A 10,325-nucleotide genomic window follows, 5' to 3' on the forward strand; every position below is an offset into this window, starting at 1 on the left:
GCCCTGGCTGTCCTGGAACTCACTCTGTAGACCAGGCTGGCCTCGAACTCAGAAATCCACCTGCCTCTGCCTCCCGAGTGCTGGGATTAAAGGCGTGCATTGCCACCACGCCCGGCTAGGACTTGATCTTAAGACTTAAGGATGTTGGGTTTTCTTCCGTGTGTTTTTTGACCACTTTCTGTCTATTCCCTTTGCCTATTTACGTATTGGGCCATCCATCTTGTTGTATATCATAGACTCGGAAGGACAGGAGGGCTTTCAGATGTGTCTGTCTTAGGTTATTAATGTGTCGGTGTCCTGCAGAGCTCTTTACCTTTCTGTCTTCCGGAGGAAACATGGTTGTGCTGTGTCTTCCCCATTATCTCTCCATATCTTCTCACCGCCTTTCAGGAACCAGGTATCCTGGGAGCCAGGCTTGTCCCTCATGTGACCTTGAAGGGCTGCCCCTGGCTTCCAGGTCCCGGTCACCACACGCCACAGTGATGATGTTACGTTGGGCTGCAGACCTATTTCCTATGCTCTGTTAGGAATCTCTGAGGGTGGAACATGGAGTGTCTGTGTGGGCTCCTGTAGTGCAGGCTAGCCCTGCTTGCCCCTGCTCCCCCAGAGAAGGCTCCTTTCAGGACTGGGCTTCTCCTCTGAGGGGCCAGTGCTTGATCCTTAGGCCATGATCAGGACACATTGGAACTGTGAGTGAGTCCAGGCTGGACTGGCATCCAGAAGGCTCTAGAATGGACCAAGTGGAGACAAAGCTAAGCGTAGTCTATGAACATCTAACACTGGAGGCCTTGGCTGCAGATGGTGAAGGTGACACTTCCGTTTCCTCTCACAGGGCTTTAGCCCTATAGTTGGCCCTGTCAGATTTCACTGATGTATTGATAACACATTAAGGCTTTGGGGGCACTTGCCTGTTGCTGAGGCTAGGGATGGGGGATACCCCAGAGACCCAAACTCAGGAAGGCAGCTCTTTGTTGTAGAGTTTCTCCTGGGTCCAGGCTTTAATGAGACTTGTAATCTCTGACAGAGTGACTCCTCTGTGTCTCTGAGTCTAGTGAGTGGGGTGGGCATGGGGCAACATCCTGCCAGGTTAGGTAGTATGTGATACAATGAGATGTCATTGATGCAGGTGACCTGGCCTCTGCTCTCTTGGGGTTTGTCCAGGCTACTCCTTTTTGTCCTGGCCTACTCCCCAGAAACAAAAAATAGCTTCCTTAGATAAGTGAACCCCTTAGGTAGTATTAGGATTGGCCTTTTTTGTGTGTGTGTGTTGTTTGAGTAATTGGAAGTTAGGTGTTCCGCCTCCCCACTTTTTAGTGTGTGCCACACCACCATGCCCCGATTTCTTCTGGAACAGAGGGAGATGGCAGTCTGCTCATTCCGACAACAACGATGCACGGTTCAGATGCAGAAATGCTGATGCACGGGAGGCTGAGACCCTGAAAACCCCAGGAATGCAGATTTCCTGCGGTGAAAGTCTATCCAGTTTTCATTACAGACAGGGATGCCAGGCCAATGGTGCTGGTTAGCTGTTTTCCTTACTATAGAGTGTGTTCAGTGGGCTGTGGTGTAGCTCATGGGTAGAGCACTTGCCTAGCGTGTGTGAGGACTTTTTCCTTCCCAGCCCCCAAAGTAAAATAACAAAAATAGAAAAGAAAAGAAAAATCCTACCTCTCCCTAAAAGCAGGCAGGCTTAGCAGAGTTTAGCATTTCTGGCATCTCTTGGCCCTGCCCACCTACACCTGCTGGAAATCCTGTCTTGGCCTTGGGATGTAAGAGCCAGGTCAGGCACAGTCATGCTGCATCCTCTCCTACGGTGGCTTCCCTTCTCTTCGGAAGCTTCTCCACAGCAGCTTCACGGTCTCTGGTGACGCGTCATTTAATTCACTCACGGCATTGCTTGTGAATATTCCAGACTCCATCATCAGGCAACACGGGCTCTTGTGCCGGTGACCAAGTATGTAGTGATAGTACTGTGTGCTGACTGAGTCCATCTCATGGGGGGAAAACAGTTAAGACTTGTAGAACTGATTCATTAACGGCTAGTCCCAGGAGGTGGGTTCATTAACCCGGGTGAATGGAGACACATCGTTAACCAGAGTTACAGAGGACAGAGCTGTCCCTCTAACCCAGGCATCAGATCCCAGAGGCTATGGTACAGACTGTGTTCTTTCCTAGAATATTGGAATTAACCTAAAGGACTTAACATTGGTACCAAGAGTCCCTAGAATTGCTTCTGTTTGATTGCTCTCATCGGCCCACACTGACCTGCTAGCGTCTCCTCCACACTGACTGGCTTGCTCCCACCGCTCCTCACTGGATTTGAACCATCCACATCTCCCACACTGACTTTGAGCCACTCAATTCCCCCCTCACTGGCCTTGCCCTGGCCGTGTCTCCTCTCACTGGCCTTGTTTCGTTTGTCCCTCTTCACCACACTAGCCTTGGCTGGCCCCACTCATTTCTCCTCACAATGACCTTGCCTTGTCCCATGGTTCAACTCCCTCTGCTGACTGGACCTGCCCATGCCTTGTTGGTATCTCTCTCGCTGTGAACTCCGATGTGCTCACCCGACTGAGGCGCCTCTCTCTCTCCCTCTCCCCCTCCCTCTAGACTTTGATCCTCACCACTTCTGGCACTGGAGCAGCTTTGCAGACTATGTGCAGTGTGTCCTGGCCTTCACGGGCGTGGCGGGCTACATCACCTACCTGTCCATTGACTCGGCTCTGTTTGTGGAGACGCTGGGCTTCCTGGCCGTGCTGACTGAAGCCATGCTGGGGGTGCCACAGCTGTACCGAAACTACTGCCACCGCTCTACGGAGGGCATGAGGTATGGGTGCTCCTGTGGAGGTTCCCACAGCACTCACTGTGGGGAATCACACTGCTTAAACACAATGGGCCTTTGACTCTTGTCTAAGAAGATATGTTTAGAGGGGGGCAGGGAGGGAGGCAGAAACCTTCTGTGGAGGCCACAGCCCATCAGGAGCTGCAGAGCTTTTCATGCAGGACCAGATACTTATACAACTGGATGTGGTAAGGCATATGACCCTGACAAAGGTACCCCAACTATGGCATTTTCACAGCGGGACTCGCCATGGCCTACCAAAGCTACAATGTGTGGCAGACGAGGATAGACTGTGTCTGGAGACATCTGTCTAGCACAGGACGGTTCCCATAGACCATTGGAAAGTCTTGAAGAAAACAGCGTTTATTCAGCGCAGGTCAGCTGGTGAGGAAGAGGGAAGAGCACAGCCATGCATTTAATCAGGCACCATCCTTAAGGAAGCCATTTGACTCCACACTGAGAGCCTGCCCACTTCTCAGAAATCCCGTGCACTTCTGAGACTCCATCCTTCTTCTCCCAGAGACCTTGTCCAATTCTCCCTACCCACCCCTCACTAAAGTCCATTCCACCTCTGGCGGCCCCCCTTTCTCTGAAGGTTCATGGCACCCTTGTGCACCCTTGTGTGTCTTGGTGATACTTTGTCGTCAGTGGAATCATAGGGTCCTGTTTTGTTGAGAAAGCCAAGTCCTGGTAAGAAGGGACAGGCAGTGGAGAGTGCAGAGGTTGGGGTCATGCCAGATACCAGGTTTTAACATCCCTCTGTAGCTCTTCTTATTGGATGTAGGGTTGTAGGGTGATGCTCGTATGCACTCATAGAGTGTTGGTACAAGTGTAAAGCGTAGAAGTTAGTACAGGGTAGGCTCGAACGTGATGCTTACACAGGAGGGGCAGAGATAGGCTGGCAGTTATGACCACAGTGGGTCACGTTTCCCTCATGAGGATGGGTGGAGCCCTGAATTGGGTCTGGATTTATTTTTTCTTAACATCTGGTGAAGCCGAAGCCAAGACAATCCCACAACTCTGGTTTGGGGCTGGTGGATGGATGTGCAGGAAAGCAGCAGCTCTGGGTCCGTGTCAGTGCAGGTCACAGAGGAAAGCCACAGGGTGCTCTCTGGAGGCCATTAACTTGTGGTTCCAAAACTCAAGTGTTAGGTGAGCCATTTTCAGCTGACAGCAGAGATGTTTTAGTTGGTGATGCGGAGCCAAGGAGAGGAGCTGATGATTGGAGATATTAGGGCTCCCTGCTGGGGCATCTTCTAGGGCCAGATGCTAGACTCCCTCATGGGCATAGAGGCATTTGCTGACCAAGCTCCCAATACTGCAGGGCTGGTGCCCTCATTATTAGGATTGCCCACCAGGAATCGTAGTTGGGGATGTCTCAGGTCCTACTGTGTCCCCATCTACTGGATGGAGTGCTGGACTACCACGGCTCTATGGGATTATGGCTCTTGAAGTCACGCAACGTGCCATTTCAGATAAATTTGATAGAGTGCAGGTACTTCGTGTGATTGATTGAAAATGAGTTTAAGACCTGTATGTGCACATGCACAGACACTTCAGTGCACATAAGACCCAGAGGCTGCAGAGAGGCAGAGAGAAGACCATATAGGTTTTATCACTTGTCTCTAAGGACCTGCTCACGCCATTGCACCATAGCGGGGAGGAATCTACACTGGGACTTCAGTCCACCTGTACTTTATATCGGGCTATGAGTAGGGGATGGGAGGTGGGTGGTGCGGGGAATGATTAAGAATTGAGAGGAACTTGCATTCATTCCTTTCTGACTAATTTTAGTAGCTTCAGAGCATATTTCCTGGAACGTCTTCCTCTATGTACACATGTGTACAGATGAGTGTGCACACACACACATCTCCCATCTTGGAGCTATTTTGAATAGTTTTCCCTCTTGAAAAATATTAACCAGCTGTGGCTTTGGAGTCGGTGATGAACGATGACGCTTGTGGAATGACTTTACTAATGAATGCAGCAGACCTCTGCAAGGCGGAGCCTGCGTGTGTAGGGGGTGTTTGCACTCTTCTTCCTCCAGGTTTTACTAGAACTGAAGACTGTTCCCTAACAAGTAATTACTGGAGGGTTGGGGTGGGTGTAAACGAGGGAGGATGCCAAGCCTTCGGCAGCCTTCAACACAGCACGGAACAGGAGGGAGTAGCCGCGGAAGGCACTGGAAGTGCAGAACAGAGGGAGAGGCATGGCAGAGTCTGAAGAATCTAGCAAGGAAGGGCTAGCAAGGAAGGCAGGGCCCTGGGGAGTAAGGATGGAAGCCATGTGAGAACAGGATGACAAAGAGGCAGGCAAGCTTAGCACATGGAAGGAGGCTGAGCTTCAGGCCACTTTGCAGGACCCAGTTGGGACTCTGGGCTCTCTGGCCATCATGAGATGCTCCCAGAAATTGGGCTTTGCTTATCCTATGGTCATGCCTGTCTAGCTGCAGTCCCCTGAGCAGGCCTCTTAGGAAATCCAGCATCTGGGAGATGTCTTGATCACTGCCAGACCTTTATAGTCAACCTATGCTTTTTGCTCTGTGAGAAGAAAACATGCTGCTCATAGTGCCCAGAGTGGAAAGGCCAGGTACTACCCTGGCTAGATCCTCTGCTTGCAGGATAACCTGCCTGCAGAGTACCCACTAGAGCATGTTAGTGCGTGCACAGGCTCTGGGAGTAGCATTGTGCTCTAATTTTAGCATCATCTCTCCACAGAGGTGAGAAGCTTGAACTTATTAGCAGCATTGCCCATCCGACCCAGCCTTCTCCACACCAATTACTTGCTTTCTGTCTTCCCTGATTTGCCTGATCTGGTCATTACATGTCTGTGGAATCATTCACTGTGTGGCCTTCTGTGTCTGGCCAGAGCCTCACTCCTTTCTACGACTTCACGATGTGGGTGCTCCAGATGTTGGTCTGTCTTCAGTGGACTCGTGCTGTCCCGATTTCATAGATAAGTTCTGGACATGCCGTGCTTTCCTTAATAGAGAAAGCACGTAGGCATAGAATGGTCAGGTCACGTGATGGCTTGGGGCGGGTCACGTGATGGCCGGGGGCGGGGCTATCTTCTGTGGAACTGCGGGCCTGTATTCCAGGGAGCACATTTTCACGTTCTACTAGTTGTACAGGGTGGCAGGTTGGAAGGTAGGATGGGAGGGGTGGGGGTAGGTGTGTGTGTGTGGTCCTGATTCCCCATAGTTACTCTTATTTGCTGTTTAATTCTAACGCCCTGGTGGGTGTGAAGTGCTTGGCTCAGGGTGGTTTGGTTTGCATTTCACTGACAATTAAATGGCAGCGAACACCTCCTGTGGCCCTAGCTTCTGTCCTCGAAGAAGTATCTTTTCAAGATCTCTGCCCATTTTAGCCTGTGTATTTGTAGTGTCTTATTACTGAATTACGGTAAGAATTTAAAAGAGGACAGGGGATTTAAAATCTGTTCAGGGGTATTAGAATCATATCAAATATGTGATTTGTTAATATTTCTCATGCATCACACTCTACCCACTGAGCCATCCCCACCCCTGGAGTGGAAGCTTAGGTGCTGGCTAGAAAACACTGGAAGAGTAGGTGTGTTTGCCTAGAAGGCTCTGAAGGTTTGATCCTCAGCACCACATAAACTAGGCATGGAGGTACACAGCTGTAACCCCAGCATGTAGGAGGTAGAGATGGGAGCCTTATAAATTCAAAGTCACCCCCAGCTATAGTGGGAATGTAATACTTGGGAGGCTGTCTCAAACAAACAAAGAACTTTCAGCTCTGAAGACATTGTGTGTATCTGCTTTTCCTTTTTTGTTTAGTTTTTTGGTATCTCATCTAAAAGAACTGTTGCCTAACCCAGGTTACCAAGGGGACACGATTTGGGTGGGTTTCAGCCTTGGGAGCAGGGCCTTTGGCCTTGGGGCGGGGCTTTTTGCCTTGGGGCGGAGCTTTGCCTTGGGGGCGGGGCTTTTGTGGGCGGTAGTGGTGACTTGGTCCTGGGCTGAGGTCAGCATGGTCAGCATGCCAGTGGGCTGAAGTGGAAGGCAAGCTGAGCAGGTGCAGCAGTTGGCTTTTCAGTCCTGGGTGCCAGAGAGAGCCATTCCTGTCGGCTGCCCAGGACAAGGATGAGGTGAGGGGGTATTTTAAGAGCAGTGATCTGGTAGCCTGGTTGGGAAGATAAACGCTGGAGCCAAGAGTGAGGTAATGGGAGCCTAGATTAAAACAGTGGGGAGGACAGGAGGGGTCAAAGAAACAGCAGTCAGCAACAGCAGTCCGCACGGGGCAGAGGCAGAGGAGCGGGATGGAAGAGGGGGAACTACAGCCATGCCTGGGCCACCAGCTACAGTGTGATTTTGAAGCAGAAAATCTAGGTCTCTGTGATGACAGTCTTGCTCTACACCCACACTGATTCCACTGCAAGGCTGTCCCTACAGGAGAGCGGATATCCTGTACTGTGGGAGTCTCTTGCTTAGAGACCTTAGACCAGCTGTTTCCTCCTTCCAAGGACAAGAGAAGAACTTCTTGGGATGTGGTATATTTCTACCACACTCCCACACCCCCCAGAATGCCCTTCAACTCTTCTTTTGTTCCTTTTTTTTTTGAGACAGGATCTCTCTATGTAGTCCTAGAACTTGATAATGTAGACCAGGCTAGCCCTAAACTCACAGAGATCCACTTGCCTCAGCCTCCCAGTATCGGGATTAAATGCATATACCATCATGCCTGGCCCAGTGAACATTGGATCCTTCTGCCTCAGCCTTCTGAGTACTGGGATTTCAGGGGTGGTGCCCACTGTTTGCTCATGAAAATGGCGCTGACTAGGAACACTCTGGTGTGGAGGAGACCCAGCAGCCATTGCCTCAGAGCTAACAAACCAGTAAGAGTCCCAGGAAACTGATTTGAGTTTGTCCTGTGTACAGCGGCCCTGTGTCCTGTGATGTGTGTGTATGTGACACTGTGGTCTCCTTTCCCTCTGTTAACTCTCTGAGCAATTCAGAGCACGTCAGGACCTCAGCACGGTTAGATTCCTGTCCCGGGAACAGAGTGGCATTGACGTTACCAGTGAGCTATCTTTCCTGGAAGATAGAGGCCATCTGAAGGAAGAACGGAGGTGGCTAAGAATATCCCCCAGCACTGGGTAGTGCCATGCTCCAGCAGTTACTTCATGTCTCCGTTTGCTGTTACAGACACAACTATGTACTCGGGGCCAACAGGATGTTAAGAGTGAGGACCCTGGGCAGGTGGCTCGGATAGGGACAGGTGGCCTGGGACACAGGGCTACAGCTGTATGTCCGGTGCTATGGACCTGTCTATGCCAGACTTTAGAGTCAAACCCAAGGAATCCCACACTCACTTAGTGTAACACTGGGTGAATTATTGAAGCACCCTCTCCCTGTGTCTAACTGAGTCGCATAGGTCACCTCTGCATGTTTTGTCCCATTCAGTGTTCACCAGACATCTGTAACTTTGAGGGGCAAGTTGGTCACCTTTTCCTGCAGGTCTCTCTTGGTTTCTGTTGGTTTGTTTCAAATCTACATGAGTCACAGCTAGATCTGGTTTCTTCTTAGGCCATGACATGTCCTTGTATAGCTCACCTGCTGTCTGACCAGGGCTTTGTGCCCCTGACTGTAAGGCTGGAACCTGGAGTACAGCACCTGCTTTCTGTCTGCAATAAGTGTATAGGCATGACTGTCCCTGCATTTCTTGAGGGCCTGGACAGGTGTGACTGTCACAGAGGCCTTCTGGAAGTTTGGCGTGTATGACTGACTGTCCTAGGAGAATCCTGGGCTCTGTCTGAGAGGTAATGGATCGGATGCAGCCCCACCTAGGCAGTCCCTACATACTCTGCTCCTCTATTGAGGGACTGAAACTCAGGTGTGAAGTTGTTGCACAGGTGACCCAACAAGACCCATATTTTGTCCCCACCTCCCTTTTCTATCACCCTAGGTGTTCTGAGCCCAGCAGTGTGGCTTTACCTGATTTTAAAATTCGAACTAAAAGCCGCCTTTCTGGGCTTCACTCTCTTAGAAGACCGTATGGAAGTTCTTTCTTGTTAACTTAGTATTGTTGGATTATGAGGGGCACTGTCGCCTGAGAGGTGAACCTCTGCGATTCCTGACCCTAGATGTGTCATGTCATACAGACTGGTTCTATCCACCTGCAGCCTCAGACCTGTCCGACCACATGTGCAACACCAGCCAATGGTGACCTCCACATGACCCCATGTTTGCATACCCTTCAGAGGTCCTTTACCTGGCTTGTGTTTGTGCGTGGTGTCTTCTCACAATCTGCTTTTCCAGTAATGTGATTGGTTCGTTTTGAGCTAAAGCCTTGTAGCTGAGGCTGGTCTTGAATTCCCTATCCTTCTGCTTCCACCGCCCCAAGTGCCACCACACCTGGCTACAGTAAGGTGACACTGATGTTAAGTGACAACTTAGCCATTGCTTAAGTTACAGTTCAAGAGTAAGAGCAGAACTTTTTCCTAAGTGTTAGAGAGAACCTTAGGAGGACCCGGAGCTGGAGTGGAGGGTCAGAGTGCAGCATTCTATGGCACTTCTGTGTCCAGATGGCCAGAACCTTGGCTGTGATGCTTGTTAACACGGTCAGCTCGACAGGGTCTAGGATCACCTAGGAGACAGACTTCTTGGCATGTCTACAAGGGACTTTCTCATTGGTTAATTGGAGTAGAGAGATCCATATTCACTGTGGACAGCCGGGGTTCTGGTCAGGATGAAAGAGAAGAAGGAAATCGAGGACAGACATTTCTCGACAGGTACTTCTCCCCTGCTTTCTGAATATGGACAGGGTCAGGAACAGGGACTAGCCATCTCATTCTCTTGCTGCTGTGCCCTCTCCAAACTGTAAGCCAAGCAAACCATTCCATGGATTGCTTGTCAGGCACTTTATCACAGTACAGTGTCTAATGTAAGCCACTGAGGGTGCTAACCCAGTTCTTCCCCATCACTAGAGTTTCCTCAGAGCACACTCAGATCCCTGTCTCCAGGAAGGCCCAGGGCAGGCACTTCTCACAACCCCAGGTTTGCAGGTGCAGGACCACGAGATTAGGGTGTGCTTCCTCCTGTGTTCTGGGGCGTGTGAGCCTCAGCACTGGGTTGGGCATAAAGTGCGAGCCATTTCAGGAAGGAGAAAGCTGGGGCCCGCAGAGGATAGGAAGCTTGGATACTACAGAGAGGTGGCCAAAGAAAGTGTGGCTGTGTCTTCAGCGTGAGGGAATTCTCCTCTGCATTGTGCCATCAGCTGTCTGTCTGGGGCCATCGGCCCTTGGGCTGCATGTAGCTTTAGTGCCACAGGCTTATTCTGCCAAGAAAGCTAGGCTTTTTGGCACCTATGATTTAGGAAATTGTGGCCCCTAATGCCATGTGAGAACAAGGGATGTGTGGGGACAAGAGGAATGATTCTGCTTCTCTTAGAACTCTCTTTTTGTTTTTTGTTTTTTCGAGACAGGGTTTCTCTGTATAGCCCTGGCTGTCCTGGAACTCACT

General features: G+C 50.5%; 1 protein-coding gene across 7 annotated transcripts in view; it reads left to right on the forward strand.

Moving 5' to 3' along the window:
* Positions 1–10,325, forward strand: part of Slc66a2 (solute carrier family 66 member 2) — a 38,123-nt gene that overhangs the window by 26,092 nt on the left and 1,706 nt on the right. For all 7 annotated transcript variants that reach the window (XM_029471841.1, XM_029471839.1, XM_021150526.2 and 4 more), the window contains one exon: positions 2,611–2,827. In XM_029471841.1, coding sequence (XP_029327701.1) covers positions 2,611–2,827 — 217 coding nt within the window. The remainder of the gene's footprint in view (positions 1–2,610; positions 2,828–10,325) is intronic.

This window comes from Mus caroli, chromosome 18, assembly GCF_900094665.2.
Source record: "Mus caroli chromosome 18, CAROLI_EIJ_v1.1, whole genome shotgun sequence".
In the NCBI taxonomy this organism is placed as follows: domain Eukaryota; kingdom Metazoa; phylum Chordata; class Mammalia; order Rodentia; family Muridae; genus Mus; species Mus caroli.